The sequence below is a fragment of the Jaculus jaculus genome, chromosome 12, assembly GCF_020740685.1.
Source record: "Jaculus jaculus isolate mJacJac1 chromosome 12, mJacJac1.mat.Y.cur, whole genome shotgun sequence".
NCBI lineage: Eukaryota > Metazoa > Chordata > Mammalia > Rodentia > Dipodidae > Jaculus > Jaculus jaculus.
Genome location: NC_059113.1, coordinates 29055400 through 29074305, shown reverse-complemented (window position 1 = coordinate 29074305; position 18906 = coordinate 29055400). Strand labels below are relative to the sequence as shown.

Below are 18906 nucleotides of genomic sequence, written 5' to 3'. Positions count from 1 at the left end.
GTCTTTAGGCTTCATAGGCAAGCACATAACCGCTAAGCCATCCCCCTCCAGGCCTCCCTTATCTTCTTACTCTCAGCCTCAAAAATCCCACTATCCAATCTGGGTTTTTCCCCTTCTTCTAATCCCAGGGTGATGAGCTTCAAAATATTCCAGGCGAGCAGGTGACAGAGGAACAATTCACGGATGAGCAGGGCAACATCGTCACCAAGAAGGTGGGTGCAGGGCCCTTGTGCTGGGGGGAAGCCGGCAGGGCTAGAAGCTAAAAGGCTCGGGCGCTCCACTCCACGGCCCTGTCTCGCTAACAGAGTGAGCATGTCGGCAGCCTGCCGTGCCCAGGGGCTCAGAAGGGACAGCTCATGAGGGCTCTAGTAGTCAGGACACGGAGGTCCTTGTCGTCTCCAAGCCTGATTCGGCAGGGATCATTCCAGCTGCCCTCTTCCTGAAGAATCGGTCCCCACAAAAACATACACACCTAGCCAGGCATGGTGGCGCACGCCTTTAACCCCAGCACTGGGAGGAGGATTGCTATGAGTTCGAATCCAGTCTGAGACTACATAAGTGAATTCTAGGTCAGCCTGGACTACTGCAAGACCCTACCTTGAAAAGCTAAAACAGTAAAATTATTTAAAAAACAACAACAACAAAAAAAAAAAACAGCCAGGGCGTGGTGGCGCATGCCTTTAATCCCCAGTAGTCGGGCGCAGAGGTAGGAGGATCACCCTGAGACTACATAGTGAATTACAGGTCAGCCTGGGCTAGAGTGAGACAGACTGTACCTTGAAAAAAAAAGAAAAAAAGAAAAACAGACTGGTGCTCTGAAGCCTATTCCTGAAGCAATCTGTAACCAACCCTAGCCAACCAGGGCCTCCTCTAATAAAAAGGAAAAAACAAAACAAAAAAAGGATATCCAGACATACTGAACTGACAGCATGCGTCAAGTCAGTAGGCTCGAGCGGCATGCCAAGCATGGGCCCTATGCCAGCTAGAGTCCCGGGCAGCCATCAGGCAAATGTGGGCATGTGCTTCCCCGGGGCCGCCATTCACAGGACAGGAAGTGAGGTCCTTGTCCATCCTTGATCCATCCTGTGGACACAGGATTACTGATGTACATCTCACACTGGGCGAATGAATAAGGGGTACAATTGCCTGAAAGAAAAAAAAAAAACAAAAAACGTGTCATCTGCTGCCCTCAGGCCCTGGAGGTGGGATGGTCAACACAAGCCCCCATCCATCCCACGAGTCAGAATAGAGTGCTGAGGGCTGAGACAGCCTCACACATGGCCACGCCTGGTCATTACGTGAAGCCTGCCAGCTGTTCTCCACACATCCCAGCCCTGCTCACATCTCCCGCTAACCGTGACAGCCGGAGATCAGCGCCTTTTCTCGGTCCCTAACGGGCAAAGGCTGCATCCCCCCCCCCCCCCCGCCCTGCCCAGATGTCACTCGTGGGGCCTTATTCTTCTCAATCTGTCCTAATGGTTTGACTAGGCCTTCCTCCCTTCTTTTTTCCAGATCATTCGAAAAGTTGTTCGGCAGGTTGATTCCTCCAGTGCCGACGCCACCCAGCAGCATGAGGAGGTGATTGTTGAGGGGCCCCTAGAGGACCCTAGGGAGCTGGAAGCTGATATTGAGTCCTTTATGAAACTTTCCAAGGTACTGAAAGGGCTGTGGACTCCCAGAAGCCCCAGCGAGTTCACCTGCTGCCCTGGCACTATCTGCCCGCGTCGTCCCTCCGCCACCTTCCTGGTGGATGGGTGCCCGCACCTCCATACCATTCCTTTCCTTCATTCTGCTTTTCTCTTGTCTGGCTGTGTGATTCCTACTTTCTGTTTCTGCTGCTGTCTCCAGGTGGAGCTGAGAGGGAGTGGCCTACAGCCGGACCTGATAGAGGGCAGGAAGGGGGCTCAGATAGTGAAGCGGGCCAGCCTGAAAAGGGGCAAGCAGTGATCTGAGTCCCTCTCTCGCTGGACTGGCCCCTCGGAGGTAACAGCAGCTTTCTTGTCCTGTGTGGCCTGGCACCTGGTGGAGTGGCTGCTCGCTTGTCCCCCCACCCCCACCCCCCACTCCAGCACAGCGCAGAGCTACAAGTTGATGCTCAAATTTCCACAGCCCAGACTAGAACCATCTCTGACCCTCAACTTCGTCTTCAAGCCGACAACCGTATTTCCTTCACCTTGATCACTCAGGGAGTACACAAGGACAGCGGGGCTTGGTTTTATTTTTGCATGTTTGCTTTTTATTGTTATGATTTTGTTTTGTGCGGTGGTAGGAATAGAGCCCAGGACCTTCTACGTGCTAGGCAGGCACTCTTATCACTGAGTCACACCCCAAACCCCTGTATGATTTGAAACAACACTGTGCAGAATGTGAATCTTGTGAATCTCGGTGACCCTCTTGGAAACAAAGAAACGGGTTCTAGAGTTGGTCGCTAGGGTGCCGGAGAGCATAGCTGGAATCTCTCACCACACCTGGTCAGGAAGCACCCCCCAGGCCTGGCGCCAGGCTGCCCCTTGAACCTGAAACTCTATCAGAATCCTGGCCAGTCCCGGCTTTGCTTCTCTTGCTTTTCTGTGATTCAGACTGCCTCCTTGTTTTCTAGGGAGGAACGAAGTTAATGTGGGTGGCGGCTTCCCTCAAGGCCACCTTAGGGTGTTGAGGGCCGGGGTTGAGCTCTGATTTGTAAAGAGCGTCACTTGGGACAGTGAGATGAGGAGGCGTGGGCTGTGGTGTCCAGGGTGAAAGTCTCCAGGTGGGCCTGCAGTGCTGGGGGCTTCGGCGGCCAGCTCTGATCTTACCCTCCCTGAGGGATCCTGTACTGAGCTGCCCCGAGGCCCTTCACTGTGCCCAGCTCGGGGCAGCTCAGTACAGGATGCGTCGGGGTGGGAGTCAGCGGGGAGCGAGGAAGCGTCGCAGCCCCCCCCCGCCCCCCCTCACAGCACTGAGTTCTCCCCATCAGAACCCTTGGGGCTAGGCTCTGGGGCCAAGCAGCGACCAAACACTGGGTTCCTGCATTTTGCAGAAAGCAGGGCCCGCTGCCTCCTGGGCTCCAGAAGTGCTGACTTGGGGTTTCCCAACATATCTCAGCACTTGGGGGGGGGGTGGAGGAATGAGGACTGTTGGAGCCAGTTGGAGGGTAAAATTAGACCTGACTCCTCAGCAGCTTAAGGAGGTCACAGCATTAACCCTGTGCTGCCGGGGGGGTGGCGGGGGGGGGGGTGTCCCACCCCACTGCTGACTTAGGAGGCCAGGATTAGCTGCTATCATGGCCTGGAGATGATCCAAAGGTGCAAATGACTTTGAAAGGAGAGGGGAAAGAAAAGTACAATTTTCTGCCTTATTTTTTTCTTACGGTAGCAGCAGCGGCACCTTTAAATTTGAGCTCCTGTTTGACCCAGGTTGTGCCAATTTCTGCAACAGGAGGCAGGCAGCATGAAGTCAGGCTGGGCATGGAGGGTGCCCGGAATTGTTTTATTAATTTGCTGTAGATGACCCACAAAGAGGTTCGATCCCCCCACAGATGACCACATGAGTGCGAGGGGCGGGCTCCAGGACAGTGCCTGAGTATTTTGCCAATAAAAGGCAGGGGGAGGCACGTGGCTGGGGATAGGAATGAGGGAGGAAATGTCTCAGCAGGCTCCTGCCCAAATGCCTAAGGGTTGGAAGGCAATGGGACTATTCCACCCCTCAAAGGATGCGGAAGAGAACGACAGGCCCCATTCCCACTGTGTGCTGCCCCCCCCCCCCCCACTCCCAAGCCAGATTGTTAATCCTCATCATTCCTTTGTGGATTCTCCCACTTGCTAAAATTTACTGGTAACCCCAAATCAGCCCTCACCATACTTTTGTGGTCAGTTGTTCATAGACACACACACACACACACACACACACACACACACATCTAAGTCACTGGCATGCATGTTCCCATCCAAGGGTGAGCACATTCCTCCTTGCTCCAGCTCTCACACCATCAACATGGAAACACGTGTTCTTTTTCTGTTCTATTGATAGCTCCGTGTTTAGTGCATGTCTGTGCTTTTCGTTGGTGATTTTGCTGTTTAACATGGTCCCAGAGTTGTGCTGAAATTGCGTCTCGTGTCTCTAAGGGCAAAGAGGCTTGGTGTACTTCACAGGGAAACTGTTTCCAAAGCTTCATAAGGGAGGAGTTATGGTGTTGGTGACAGTGAGGTCTGTGTGAAGGAATGAGCCACATGTATTAAATAAATTCAAGCAGAAATACACATACCTAAAGCAAGGTGATATATTCATTGGTTGAGGGAAATGTTGTGACCAAAAAGAAAAGAAAAGAAAAAAATCTAGCCTTATGTTTCCCTGAGAGTGCAGTATTCTCTGATAAAGTGCCCACACTTCACAGAACAGAATTACCACAAATAAGAAGAATCTGCTGTATTGGGCTCAGAGTGGAAGCAAGCTTTCATTGAATCTAGAGTCTGGATTCAATACCTGGTTCTTCCTATGGCCGTTGTGTGACCTTTAGTTGCTTAGTCACCATCAGCTTTGCACTCCTCAAGAGAAGATGAAAAAAAAAGTCTTTTTTTTTTAAAAAAAAAAATATTTATTTATTTGAGAATGACAGACAGAGAAAGAGGCAGATAGAGAGAGGGAAAGAGAATGGGCGTGTCAGGGCCTGCAGCCACTGCAAACAAATTCCAGACGTATGTGCCCCTTTGTGCATCTGGCTAATGTGGATCCTAGGGAGTTGACCTCGAACTGGGATCCTTAGCTTTCACAGGCAAGCGCTTAACCACCTAGCCATCTCTCCAGCCTGAAAAATGTCTCCTGTTACTTCAGTAAGCATTTACTGAGCTAGGGTGTGGCCCCGTGGTACAGCGCATGCTTGACATGCCTGAGGCCCTGGGTTCCTTCCCAAAAACTACAAGGGGGGGAAAAGCTTACCAAGAAAAACTGCGAGGGGAGTAAATAAAAGTGCATGCACTCTAGCGCTCGGTCAATGACAGATTGTATTTGTAGTGTCACCATGAGCAAGTCAGTTGACCTTCATAGACTTTGTTTTGTTTTGGTTTGGTTTGGTTTCCAAGGTAGGGTCTCACTCTAGCTCAGGCTGACCTGGAACTCACTCTGTAGTCTCAGGGTGGCCTCCAACTCCCGGCGATCCTCTTTACCTTTGCCTCCCGAGTGCTGGGATTAAAGGCGTGCGCCACCACGCCCGGCACCTTCGTTGGCATTCTTATCCATGCATAGCAGTAATGCCAGTATTTCCCTGAGCAGGGTGGCTGTGTGGCGATAGGTCGGCTCATGTCTGTGAAGAGGCTTCCAGAGGGTTCTTTTCCCGTAGTATTTCTCAGAGAGCCATCCATATCCCCATATTGCAGTCATCCGGGGTATTCAGATGGGCCTCTGGGCTAAGCCCATATGGGCTTATCTGGTGCGCGGGAGATGCTGTGTTCTATCCTCAGCACAAAGTAAGAGGAGACCCCTGCTGCCCGCCCAGGCCTGCTCAGCTAACACTCTAGAGCTCAGTGCGCTGCATCGTGCTGTTCAGATCGTCTTCATACCTGCTGAAAGTTGAGTTGTTAGGTTCATTTTGGTTCTCCTCACCAAACCTCCTGTCATGGGTGGGGTACAGCCCTAGGTGCCATATCCAAAATGTAACTGAAATCCCCAGGGAAGCAGTAGATCATGGGCCTGGCTCTGCTCTCTGGGCTTTCTAGGGATCAGAGGGAGGGAAAAGCCAGTGCCTTTTTCTTTTCCTGTTTAAGAAACACATTCCATGCAGACAGTGTGATTATAAGACTTACATTAATCCTGACAGTAGAATTTTTGTTGTTGTTTTTGTTTTTTCAAGGTAGGTTATCTCTCTAGTCCAGGCTGACCTGAAATCCTGAAATGCACTATGTAGTCTCAGGGTGGTGTCGAACTCATGGCAATCCTCCTACCTCTGCCTCCAAGTGCTGGGACTAAAGCTGTGCAAAATGAATCAACAGTTTCAGTGGTGGGAAGCAAGAAGATGAGATACATTTGTTTGTTTCAAGATAGAATCTGACCTCACAACTGCCACCTCAAGGACTTCAGAGTCAGAGGTTGGGGGAACAGGTGTCACAGCACAGGGAAAACTGAGGGAAGGAGCCTTGGTGCATGGCTGGCCACCCACAGCACAGCGGAAGGGCCACTTTGTAAGCTTCAGAAGGGCGAGCCTTTCTCAGAGTACTTCCAGAGTGATCTTTAAGGCTTGACCCGTCTCCTCTTAGGACCTGTCAGAAGAGTGAGTGGGAAATCTTAGCCTCAGATCTCAGTAGTCTCTCATTTGAGAAGCGCTCAGTACTAGGGCAAGCAGCATGGGGAACGTCAGAAAGGAGTGCCTGCCTCTTTCAACGTTCATAATCCGGCCAGAGGAATATTGCAGCTGGTTAGAAGGAAAAAGTGCGTGGGCAGCAGTGAGTCCAGAGAACCCAGCACTCACCCATGTGCCCAGAGTGCCCGCTGCCCTCAGTGCTCACGTGGCTCTCCTTAGCTCAAACATCCATAATCGAGTGAGGCAGGTCCTACTGTTGCCTCCAAAATGTTTACAACAGCAGACCCTGAGTCACAGAGTGGGTAAGTAACTTGGCTAAGGTCTGGGAGCCAGTAATTGCCAGAGGCAGGATTTGAACTTGAGCAGCCTGGCTTCAGAGTCCTTGTTCTTGACCATGATTCTCAATGGTGTTTCTTTTTTTTTAATATTGATTTTTTTTATTAACATTTTTCCATGGTTATAAAAAAAAATATCCCATGGTAATACCTTCCCCCCCACTTTCCCCTTTGAAATTCCATTCTCCATCATATTACCTCCCCATCTCAATCATTGTACTTACATATATACAATACCAACCTATTAAGTACCCTCCTCCCTTCCTTGCTCTTCCCTTTATATCTCATTTTTAACTTACTGGCCTCTGCTACTAAGTATTTTCCTTCTCACACAGAAGCCCAATCATCTGTAGCTAAGATCCACATATGAGGGAAAACATGTGGTGCTTGGCTTTCTGGGCCTGGGTTACCTCACTTAGTATAATCTTTTCCAGATCCATCCATTTTTCTGCAAATTTCGTAACTTCATTTTTCTTTACCGCTGAGTAGAACTCCATTGTATAAATGTGCCACATCTTCTCAATGGTATTTCTTAACTGGTGGTGGTGGTGGGAAGAAAGAGCTTGCCGTGCTGGGAGGAGCTGAAGTTATCCGGAGGGTCTTAGAGGACAGGTCGCACAGGCTGAGGGCAGAAGTTGAACAGGGAAGTGAGCGGATGGCAGCCTTGACTGGAGAACTGTGGCCTGAAACAGACAGCCCAGGAAACCCTGGCACGTAGCTTGAGGCAGACTTGGAGGAAATGGGGCCCAGCAGAAATAGTCTCATGGTCCAGCCGACAGCGCCCTCCAGAAGGGCCTGGTGTAAGTCTTCACAGCTACTTCTGGCAAGGCACTTGGCACTCCCATCCCCTCCCTGCAGAACCACCCAGATACGAGTCCTCCTGGTCTTGGCCAGCCCCATCACTTGTAGGGCCCAAGACAGCTCAGCATACAGGGACATCTGTGCCTCAGAATGAACAACTTCCTACCTGACGCAGGACACGGCCCGCTCCCCTTCATTTAAATGGCCTTCTTAGGCAAGCTGATGGCTCACACTTGTAATCCCAAGACTCAAGAGGCTGAGGCAGGAGGATTGCCATGAGTTTTAGGCCAGCTAAGTGCATAGTGAGCTCCGGACCAGCTTGGGCTACAGAATGAGATTCTGCCTCAAAAAGCCAAACTTTCAAAATGTCCTCATCTCCATCAGCCCCTAGAACTCTAGAGACAGAATCTTGAGGGACTAGTCTTGAAAACATGAAGCTAGCCATGTGGTGGCACGCGTCTGGAATCCTAGCATAGGGATACAGAGGCAGGAGAAGGGCAAGTTCTAGGCCAGCCTGGGTTGTAGAACAAGGCTTTGTCTTTTAAAAAAAATTGTTTTTTTTTTTTTTTTTACTTTTAAAACAGGAAAAATAAAGCAGAAATTAGAGAATACAGCTCATTAAATAAAACTGTTAGATTTCAAAAAAAAACAAACATGTTTTAAAGGAAAGAGGAAGAAGGGAAGGAATGGAGGGAGGGAAGGGAAAAGGGGAGAATGAAAAGAAGAAAAAAAGGAAGGAAGGGAGGGAGAAAGGCAGGCTGGTTGGAAGGTAAGTAGGTCAGGAATATTTTTGTGACGTGAATCTTGTGTTGCTGGGTTTGGACTTCATACACAAAGTTGCTATTTCCCAGCCTGAGGCACATAATATTGTAGAGAGAGTCACCTGTCTTTTTAAAAAAAAAACTCTCTTTGCCATAAGAGTGTGTCACCACCAGGCATGAGGATAGAAGCTTGTAGACCAGAGCCCAGGCAGAGGTGTTGTTCCTTGAGGCCATAAGCTCCCAGAGGCCAGCAATTGTCTGGGCAGACATCAGTGCTGTGGGCTAGCCTACTGAGAATGTAACGGGCACTGCTGCCTAGCCTAGCCTCTTTCTGGGCACAGGGCCTAACTCAGAAAAAAAAAAAGAATCTACCCTTCAACTTTCTGCCCCCCCCCCCCCCCGGAGGCATGGGAGTCTCCTAGCCCTTGCTCCTGGACACAGGGAGGAGGACAACACCCTCCTGTGCCCCACGCAAGGCTCCTGGGAGCTCTCAGCGAAGGCTGGGTGGCCAGGGCCAAGATGCAGCCTCCGGGCAGGGAGCAGAGATGAGTGATCAGGGTTTCAGGAAGATCAGCTTCTGCGCACGGGGCACCTCTCAGCTCATCACCTTGCTTGGGGACACTGCTTCTTCCTGGCCTGCCCAACCTGAGCAGCCAGCACAAAACTCTCGAGTGACTCTCTTTTTCTCTGTATCCCACAGGATCACACCTCAACACCCAAACCCTGAACTCCACACACTCTGCCATGCACACAGGAGGAGAGACGGACCAGAGGGCTAACTGAAGTGCCGCACAAGTTCTAGGCTCCCGGCATGACCTCTGTAAGGGACTTCCTTTAGTCTCCTACTCGCATGAGTGACTGACTGTAGACGCATGACCTTCAGTCTTCAATTCTGCCTCTGGCGACTGTGGATCTCTGTGAGAATCAGGACAAAGACAGCATGAAGGGGGAGAGGAGCAAGTGGGAGAGGAAACAAATGCAAAGGGGCATGGGTGCAAAAGTGAACCAGGGCTCTGTTGTGGCTGGGGGATGGTTTTGTGGGGGGTTTTTTTGTTATTGTTGTTTTGTTTTGATCTTGACTTCGTACAGGGTATTTTTGTTCAACTTCATCTGTAAGAAATCCATATGGGCTTCCTGGAAAGAGAAAAATGAAAAGTAGGCATGAAATCAGTGTAGCGCCTTCATTCCATGTCTTCACCCACCAGCTCCCAGCACCTTGCACATAACCACAAGCCACTTGTGACAGGCCCCTCCCCAGCCCCCAGCGGACCGCTCCTCCCTGAAGTCCCCGGGTGACATTCAGGACACATACACGCACAGGGGCGGACATACACCTTTCCCCTTCACCCAGCCCACGCGATGACTTTACTGTGACCTCTAAAGCTGTGTAGCATCTCTTGTGGATAAACTGGAATTTTTTATGTTCTCTCTCTCTCTCTCTGCCAGTTATAGTATCCATCATCTTCCGGTGGGAAACCATCACCCTGAGAGGACATCTGGGGCTCCTTATGCTAGGAACTTAAGAACCTGAGGCAAGGACCCCCCCCCCACATCCCCCCTCCACAAACTTAGCAGTAGGGCTTAAAGGGAGCCAGGGCCCCATCTGAAAGGTGTTCTCCTCTGGAGAAGGAGGGCCTGTGGCTGTCCCAGGATCGCACCAGCATGTTCCAAACAGGAGAGGTTTTCTATATCTTACAGCACTTCTCTATAGTCTGTGTTCCAAGTGTAAACTGTACAGTAATCAGCCTTGTGTATATGAAAACAATAAATACTATGCAAACCAATAGAAAACACTTTAGCAGTCTGTACCAAGCACTAACAGCTCAGCTCCTGAGGACTTCCCCGGGCTGCAGGAGAAGGAGCGCAGACTGTCTTTCGATGAAAGAGGAAGGAAAGAAGGACGAAGTAGAGCTAGTGAACGTATGTGGCTAGTTCCTACGTCAGACCACCCCGAGGTCTCCCAGAGCCAACTTGGTGCTTGAAGCCCAGGCGCTGGGCTCAGGCTGGGCAGCCCCGGTGCCCGGCTCTGACCACGCGGACAGAGGAGGACAGAGCTGCTAAACCCACCAGGAGGCCGGGGGCTGGGAAGACACCCTTTCCCCAGGCTCCCCAGGCCGGGGGCAGGAAAAGGAACCCACCTGGGAGCCCGTCAGAGAAGAGCCTTAACGTTACCCTAGAGCCTCCGGCAGAGGGAGGCTCGAATCAGCACAATCCGGCCCCGCCCTGACCCGGGCGGGCGCCCCCCGAGGCCGGGAGAGAGACTGCCAGGCTCTTCTCGCTCTCCCGGAGGCCCCCGCCGAGTCCCCCGCCGGCCGCCCGTCGGGGACACCGAAACCTTCCAAGTAGCACAGAAGCGCCCTCCGTGTCCGCGAGCCCACGGCCCTGGAGACCAGCCCCGGGTGCCCTCGCCCGGCCGGGGCTTGCTTTTGCTTTCGGGGCGGGGAGGGAGGGAGAGAGCGGGGGAAGCAAACTCCAAGTCCCGGCGCCCGGTCCTGCTGCGGCCCGGTGAGCGGAGGCACCGCCCGGCCCGGCCCCGGGGCTCGGAGCGCAGCAGCAGCAGGGCGCACGGCCCGGAGGACGGGGTGCGGGCCCCGGAGCGCCAACGCCCCTCCCCACACCCCGCACCTCCTCTCCCAGGCCGCCGCCGCCTCCGGTAGCCCCCCACCCCCCCACACACACACCCCGGCGGCCCCCGGCTCCGCTTTGGCACCCTCCGCTCCGGCTGGCATGGCTGCTTGGCCCGCCGCCCCGGCCCTAGGCGGCATGGCTGTGCGCTCCCGTTGCTAGTTTAGGAGCTGTTTAGGAGAGGTGTCTGGGGTCTCCACTTGATGCCTAGAGAATGCTGCAGTCTGCACCTTAGACGCTTTTTAGAAGTTTTGAAATGACCTGGATTTTTTTTAATGTTATGAAAATGAATCATTTCTTGGCTCTCCCAACATGTTCTGTTACTGGGAGAGAACGTCCCCCTCCCCTCACCCCACTCTGATGTATAGAGACCATTCTCCCTACACCAGCTGAATAAATGTCAAATTAATAAAGAAACTGACTCATGCACAGGGCTCCGTCTCTCCTTTCTGGCTCGTCGTTGAGGGTGTGTGAGGTGCTGGTTAGGGGAGATTAGGTCTGTGGCTGGATCAGGGGCCAGCCCTTTGAAAGCCTGCCTTCTCCTGGAAGCCTAGATAGGCCCTTAATCAGGACCACTCACCTGGGAGAAGTATCCAGAGAGGCCACAGAGTAGATTTCTGGCTACCACCGATGGGGTGAGGCTGGGGTGGGTGAGATGACCCCACAAACTAAGGGGGACTCTAAGGTCCTGCTGTGAAGGCCTGCTATTCTACCTTCAACAGCCTGCTCTTGCTAGAGCAGCAATGGGTCCTGGGCCTAACTAGATTCCAACACTTTATGCAAAGCTGGGCTCCCCACTGGCTTCAGTTTCATTACATATCTCAAATGGGGAATGGATTAAAACACTTACTAAAGTCTCTTCTGTTTGTCATTCTGGGATTAGCAGACAGCACACCTTTCTCAGCGTTGGCATTAAATATGATTCAACTCATCTGAAGCAAATGTCCTTCATAAGTTTCCATTATCACAGGATGACCAAGTCTGTGTCCCAAGGTCCCTGGATTACCATAGCCCTCGTCTCACTTCAAGCTTCTCTGTCCCCCAGTGAATGAAAGCACCGCACCACCTCAACTTATTTGCACTCTCCAGGGGGCTTTTAAAACTGTCAGATTTGCTAGTGGTTGGTTTGGTGCTGCGCACCTTTAATCCCAGCATTCTGGAGGTTGAAGTAAGAGGATCACTGGGAGTTCGAGGCCAGCCTGAGACTACACAGTTAATTCCAGGTCAGCCTGGATTAGAGCAAGCCCCTACCTCAAAAAACCAAAATCAAGTGGGCATATTGGTGCATGTCTTTAATCCCAGCACTTGGGAGGCAGAGGCAAGAGGATCGCCACGAGTTCAAGGCCACCCTGAGACTACATAGTGAATTCCAGGTCAGCCTGAGCTAGAGTGAAACCCTACCTGGAAGAAAAAATAAAATAAAACAGCTGTGATGCATCATGGCCTGGTTGCAAACCTAACTGGGTCCTTTAAGAATTTTTTTTTCTTATTGTTATCCAAACTTGTAGAAAAGACATCTCCTCAGCCATTATGAGATAGCTTCTCTCCCTTAAATCACCTTTGTCACAAGATGGCAGCTTGCAGTCAAGTTCTACATGGGAAGCCTCCCTCCCCGACCCTGGATATGTCCCTCCAAGATGGCTAGCAAAGGGATACCTCTTGCCTCCTCCTTGCTGAAACATAGTCCAAGCACTGGGAGAAAGCGAAATCTCTAGAGCCTGATCAGGAATGGCATAGGATAACCCAGCAGGAGCAAGACAGAGTCTGTTTGCCTAGAAAATCACTTTTTACTGTCATTTTGAACAATCAGACAAGTGCCAGGCTGGTTTCCATTTTTAGAGAATAATTTCAGGAAAGAATGCTGCCAGAGCAGAAATAACTCCAGTATCTGGAAAATATGCTCTGATTCCTCCGTGCCTCAGTTTCTCTGTTGTAAATGAAAGATTGATTGGCCCAGCAGAGCCATCAGTTATAAAAATCTATCAGACAAGGTGTGCAGTGCTCTGAGGTTCAGCCCACTTCCCTGCCTGGATTGTTTGGAGTCCCAGCCAATTGTCTGCCCTCAAGGAGGCTCCACCACCAAGGCAGAGGACCTCCCACATCAGATACTTACACCTGACACCAGCCAGGGGGAGCAAAGAGATTCTGGCTTCTGGGACTGAGCACTGCTGGTCCAAGGCAAAGGCAGGGACACGTGTACAGTACACCTTCTTCAGCCCCAGTGCCAGAAGCACACCCTCCACTCTGAGAGCTGCCCCACTGCCCACTGACCCACCCTGCCTACCAGGCTTCCAATCCAAGGCTTTCAGGCCATCATCCCAGAGAGCAGGCATGGCCCAGCCTCCCTCCTCACTTACGTGGTCCAGCAAGCTCCAAGGAGGCGGCCGGGCGGCAGCTGAGGCTTCCTGCAAAGGTTCGCTGCAGCACAGAGAGCCACCGGAGCAGGTCAAGAGTGACCTCCAAGGCAGGCTTCTCGCCCTCAGGGAAAGCAGCTGCCGAAACTGTGATGTCCATTTGTCCCCAAGGCACCTCCAAGCACCCACCTTTTCCTAGACACTGGACTTAGGAAGAGCAGGTGAACCCTCTGATGATGAACGGAGCTTCTAGAGCTAATTCTCCCTCTCCCTCTCTTCCTCTCTCTCTCTCTCTCTCTCTCTCTCTCTCTCACACACACACACACACACACACACACACACACACACACCCTGGCTGACTTACAGTCAATCTTTCAAAGTGCAATTTGTCTGGGAAAAGCCAATGTGAGGCCCATATGGGCTCCGACCAATGGCAGAACAGCTCTGGCCGCTCAGCCACTCTCTGGTCTGTATTCTAATAGGCCATATCTTTATCAGGGAAATGTCCCTTCTCTGAACTTAAAACTTCTGTTGAAGGGTCCCCAGACTCAGAGGCAGAGGAGCGGACTGTGCTGAGCGTGAGGGGCACCCCACCCCAGGCTTGCAGGCAGAGAGGGAAGGTAGGGAGGCTTCCTAGCTGCGGGCCACCTGACTCTCAAGCACCTGACCTGGGGGTCCTCGCCCCAGAGCAAGGGCTGGCTTGGAGGACAGTCAGAGGCTCTAGGCAGCTCTGACCCTCCAAACCTGCCATGAGATTCTTGGCCACAATCTGGAGTGCTGGGCTCTAGGGGGCCTGCATCGGGGCTCCCGGCTCTCCTGTACCCCTACCTGGACACCATGGAGTCCAACCTGCAAGGGACATTCCTGCTGAACAACACGCCGCTGGCCCAGTTCTCAGAGGTGAAGGGCCCCGTGTGCCAGTACTCCGTGCAGAACTCCTTCTACAAGCTCAGCCCCCCGGGGCTGGGCCCCCAGCTGGCCGCCGGGACTCCCCACGGCATCACCGACATCTTGAGCAGGCCTGTGGCCACGCCGAACAGCAGCCTGCTCTCGGGCTACCCCCACGTGGCCGGCTTCGGGGGACTCGGCTCCCAGGGAGTCTACTACGGCCCCCAGGTGGGGAACTTCTCCAAGACGGGCAGTGAGTACCCCACGCGGACCCGGAGCTGCTGGGCGGACACGGGCCAGGACTGGCGAGGCGGGCGGCCGTGCAGCAACAGTGAGTACCCGGCCTTTGCTTCCAGGCCGGCCAGCCCCAGGGGAAGAGGCAGGAGGCCCGGGGGGCCTGTCTGGGGTCGGGCCACACTGGGGGGCCACCTCACCGCAGCGGCCATTATACAGCCCAGCCCTACACCTGGTCCCTTTCCATAGCTCCCTCCGAGCAGGATGGAATTCCAGCCTCGCCCGCACCTAACCGTAGCTTTGCCTGGCACGGGTATCCGAGCCCCCAGCTTACCCACTGCCATTTCAACTGCCTTCCAAGGGACCCCCAGAGTTCCAGGCCCAGAGAAGGCCACACAGCCCAGCCTTCCCCCCCCCCCCCCCCCCCGCACCTTACTTCTGTCCAGAGCCATGCCACCGTGACTCCTTCGCCCAAAGCAGGCAAAGATACCCACCCCATGAGGAAAAGTTGCTGCCGTGTCACATTCCAAAAGCCCATGAATGCATGGCACCATTCAAGACCCACCGAGGTTCCATCTGTGAGCGAGGGCCCATCTCCCCACTTCCTTCTCAGTCAGTGATAGCTGGGACCCGAGCCCAGCCGCCAGGGGCAGCTGAGCCCAGCTGACCTTTGCCCAGACTGCTGGAGGGGGAGTCTCCTCATCCCACCTAACCCTGAACCTCAAGTTTCAGAGGACTGGGGAGAGGGGCTGATGCCAGTCAGGGATCCAGGGGTGGCGGGGAAATGTGCAGGCGGGTGAGGCATCATGCATGAGTGCTTCCAGAGCCATCATGTGCCACCAAAGTCTTGGATGGGATGGAGATCTGGCAGGGCGAGAGGCAGAGAGTATCCCCAATTCCATCTAAACTCTAGATCCCCGTTGAATAGGGGTTTGGATCCAGGCACAGACATCCCAAAGTACATTTGCTTCCCATGGGATACACAGCCTGATCTTGGGGTGCCATAAGACCCAAGCTATCTCTCCCTCATCTCCATCTCATCTCCCCTCCCAACACACGCTCCTCTCCATATCCCTACCCCCACCCCAAGTCCTGAAAGTCCATACTCTATGTTCGTGTTGAAAAACAGCTAAGAAAGCCAGTGGCCAAACTGAGGCAAAGGAGTTTAAGGCTCACGATGATTATCTATCTCTTCGGAGGTCTCTTTCTGTGCCTCAGTCTCCCTGCCAATGACAAGAGAGGACATGGGTTGCTGGATTATATTGACCCAAGCCCAACACACCAGTACTCTGCTTCCTCTGAGCCCCAAGCTACTTCCTGAGTCCCACACTGCTTCCCTGAGCAGGCAGCCCTGGCTGGCTTTGAGGTCTGCAGCATCTTTGCCCAGTCTCTCCAGAAGACTTCCAGCACCCCAAAACCAGACCATATAATAGATTGCAATTGACGAGGCCTGAGGGAGAGTTGGGCTGTTGGAGAGGCTGGCCATGGGGCAGGAGAGCCCCTGAGGGAGCATTCTCTTGGAACTGGAAGCTTGCCTCTCCATGTTTTCCGGAAGACCTGGGGAGCTGGGATCCCAGGACAAGGAAATAAGAAGGAATTAACAGGCAGAGGAAAGGCTCCAGTGTTTTCCTGGTGACACTGGGACAGAGAGGAAACTCCTTTTGTTCCTTGGTGAAGGTAGCATTATTGAATTATGAAATAAAAATGAAACAGAAAGGCATGAGAACCCATTCTAGCCCGCCCCCCCCCCGTTATCCCAAAGTAGCTATAATCTGGGGGACAGCTGACCTTTCAGGACAGTCCACCTGGGCATGATAGAGGTCATGTTCATTGTTATCTGAATGCTGCTCTGCTAAGTGTCACCACGTCTCCACAACCTCAGTGGCTCCTCAGTAGGTGGGAGCTCACCCTGTGGAAGAGGCAGGATGGGGCTGGCAGTCCGTGATTCCTGCCAGGTCACCCCCACTCACCCTCGCTAACCCCTTTCCTTCTTGCCTCCAGCCCCAGATCCCCTGAGTGACAATATTCACAAGAAAAAGCACACTCGACCTACTTTCACAGGCCATCAGATCTTTGCCCTGGAGAAAACCTTCGAGCAGACCAAATACTTGGCTGGTCCTGAGAGGGCGAGGCTGGCGTACTCACTGGGAATGACTGAGTCACAGGTCAAGGTGAGTCTGTGTGGCGCCTGCCAGGACGGCGGGTTACCGGGTTAGAAGAAGGCAGCTGTGATTTCCCAGCATCTCACAGATTCTCAGAGGGAGGTGCTCCTGGTGTTTGACACTGCCTGCCTTCCAGACTGTTAGAATTCACAACAGCCCTCTACCAAGCCACTTTGTGAGAGTCTTGAATGCAATGCCTCATTTAACTCTGGCCATAGTGTTAGGTCGCTGTCACCGCCTGTTTCACAAGGGGAACCTCAGTACAGTTGGGGCTCGTAGTTGCCTGGTTGGACTTGAACCCAGTTCTGTGGGACACAGGCCTCCTGCTTTCCTTCTCCAGACATCCCAAGTGTCCACAGCAGCCCCTGAGTCAGGCTAGAACTGGACTCGGGCTGGATCCATCTATCAGCAGAGGAGCTGGCCTCAGTTTCCCAATAAAATGAAGACAGCATGGCCTTCTGCTCCCATCTATCCACGAAAAGGAGGGTGTGGGATATTAATGGCCCTGGCAGGCCTGGGTGAAGCTGAGGGAGGGCAGGTGTTGACACCACACCCTCAGGAATCTGCAAGAGCCTCATGAATGGGTCTGCAGAGTCCCCCGCGGGATCCTCCGGGTCAACCTTTCCCATTGCCAAGCTAGTCTCTCCACAAACGTTGAGAGAAAGGAACTTTGAGCCCCACCATGACTGCCCAATCAGTGAAGTATGAGCAGGTTTGGGAGGTGCCGGGTGGGCGGGGTGAGGGCCCAGGTCTGGGCACAGCTCAGAGCACTGGTATCCTCTATGCCTGCAAGGAGATGGTCGAGGCCCGAGTGAAGGCTACAGAATGGCAATGGAAGATGATGACACCCCCCCTTTTTTTTTTAAATTATTGCCTCTGAGTCATGCAACTCTTGGGCCCCTCCATGGCCCCGGGGGTGAGGGGGGAGCATTTGTCTGTCCCCCTAAAGCGGGGCTGCGCCGCCCTCCGCAGGTGTGGTTCCAGAACCGCAGGACCAAGTGGAGGAAGAAGAGCGCCCTGGAGCCGTCGTCCTCCACGCCGCGGGCCACGGGCGGCGCGGGCGCGGGCGGGGACCGCGCGGCCTCGGAGAACGAGGACGACGAATACAACAAGCCGCTGGACCCCGACTCGGACGACGAGAAGATCCGCCTGCTCCTCCGCAAGCACCGCGCTGCCTTCTCGGTGCTCAGCCTGGGCGCGCACGGCGTCTGACGCCCCGCCAGCCGCTCCGCCCGCCCGCCTTCCCCTTCCCTTCCCGGCTGGCTTGGGGGGCCCAGGAGGAAGGGGGAAGGAAGAGAAAGGAGGGCAGAACAGAGGAGAAGGAAGGAGGGAAGCAGGAAGCGGGGATGGTCAGTGTAAGTAAGGGAGGAGACTTGCCCAGACAACCCTGCTGCCCAGGGAGACAGAATGGCGAGGGGTCTTGGCTGCGGGGAGCTCAGCACATACTTCTGGAATCCAGCTGTTGGGGTGGCGTGGGGTTCTTCCCCCAGGGGATGGCTGGCTAGGGAGTCACAAGGCCAGGGTACTGGGGCCAGGTCAGTGGCTGTGACTGCAGAGGATAGAGGTGGCCCGTCCGGATGTGCTCCCCAAAGATCCCACTGGAGGTGGCCAGAGCCCATCACTCACCAGGCCGGACGAAATCCACTCTAGGGAGGGGGGATCAGGTCCTGAAAAAAAAAACAAAAAACACCCCTAACAAGGGGACCTCATTTTGACACTGCTCTACAGGACCCTGCCCAGCCCTGGCCCTGGGGGCAGATGCCTCTGTAATGGGAAAACAGGGGGAAGCTGCTGGCAGAGGTGAGAACCAATGAGAGCTTGCTAAGGCTGTGCTGCCTCTGAGAGCCACCTACCTGGACGCACCCAGCTGCCCACCACGACTGGGGAGTGCTTCAGCAGGGAGGAAGGAAGGGTTGGAAAGGCATTAGAACCCCCACCCCTACAACAGGGACACCAGGCCCAGATTGCTCCCAGGCAGGGAAAGGGGGCTGGGACAGTGTGTTGGACACTCACCACTTCCCCTTTCCTGGTCCACCCTGTGGCCTGATCATGAACTGGTATCGTCTATCCTAGGTGATACTGTGCTCCTTATTAGAGGGAGGGGTAGGGTAGGGAGGAATGAGGCTGACCATAAGTGAATTCAGCCCAAAGGGGATCAAACTGTATCCATCCTCAATGGCTTTAAAAAAAAAAAAAAAACTAAAGTAAAAAATAAAAGTCACAGAAACCTGCCCATGGCTCTCGCGTGTCTGTGGAGGGAGCAGTGGCCAGACTGGGCTTCGGGAAGCTGGTGTCCCAGCTCCCACAGAGGCCAGCGCTCTTGAAGTGCGACTGAGAGATTGCATGAACCGCAGAGAGCCCGTCTGACACCTCCGTATGCCAAGGACCTTCCTGGTTACTTTAAAATTCAAGATGAATTTAATTGTGATTCCCCCCACCCCATCTCCAGAATTCCCAGCCCACTGGGAAAATCAG

General features: G+C 53.5%; 2 protein-coding genes across 12 annotated transcripts in view; both read left to right on the top strand.

Annotated features, from left to right (window-relative positions):
• Ank1 (ankyrin 1) overlaps positions 1 to 10596 on the top strand; it is a 241506-nt gene extending 230910 nt beyond the window's left edge. For 2 of the 11 annotated variants that reach the window (XM_045131507.1, XM_004669009.2), the window contains 4 exons: positions 129 to 212; positions 1513 to 1578; positions 1849 to 1983; positions 8869 to 10581. In XM_045131507.1, coding sequence (XP_044987442.1) covers positions 129 to 212; positions 1513 to 1578; positions 1849 to 1947 — 249 coding nt within the window. In that variant the 3' untranslated portion in view covers positions 1948 to 1983; positions 8869 to 10581. Of the gene's footprint in view, positions 1 to 128; positions 213 to 1512; positions 1654 to 1848; positions 1984 to 8868 lie in introns of all 11 variants that reach the window. The other 9 variants (XM_045131506.1, XM_045131505.1, XM_045131510.1 and 6 more) reach the window with 8 other exon arrangements.
• Positions 10597 to 13782: 3186 nt separating this feature from the next.
• Positions 13783 to 17643, top strand: Nkx6-3 (NK6 homeobox 3). Its single transcript, XM_004668982.2, has 3 exons — positions 13783 to 14366; positions 16271 to 16440; positions 17404 to 17643. Exons 1-3 carry the CDS (start codon positions 13985 to 13987, stop codon positions 17641 to 17643), a joined length of 792 nt encoding a protein of 263 aa, XP_004669039.2. The 5' UTR covers positions 13783 to 13984.
• Positions 17644 to 18906: the final 1263 nt, after the last annotated feature.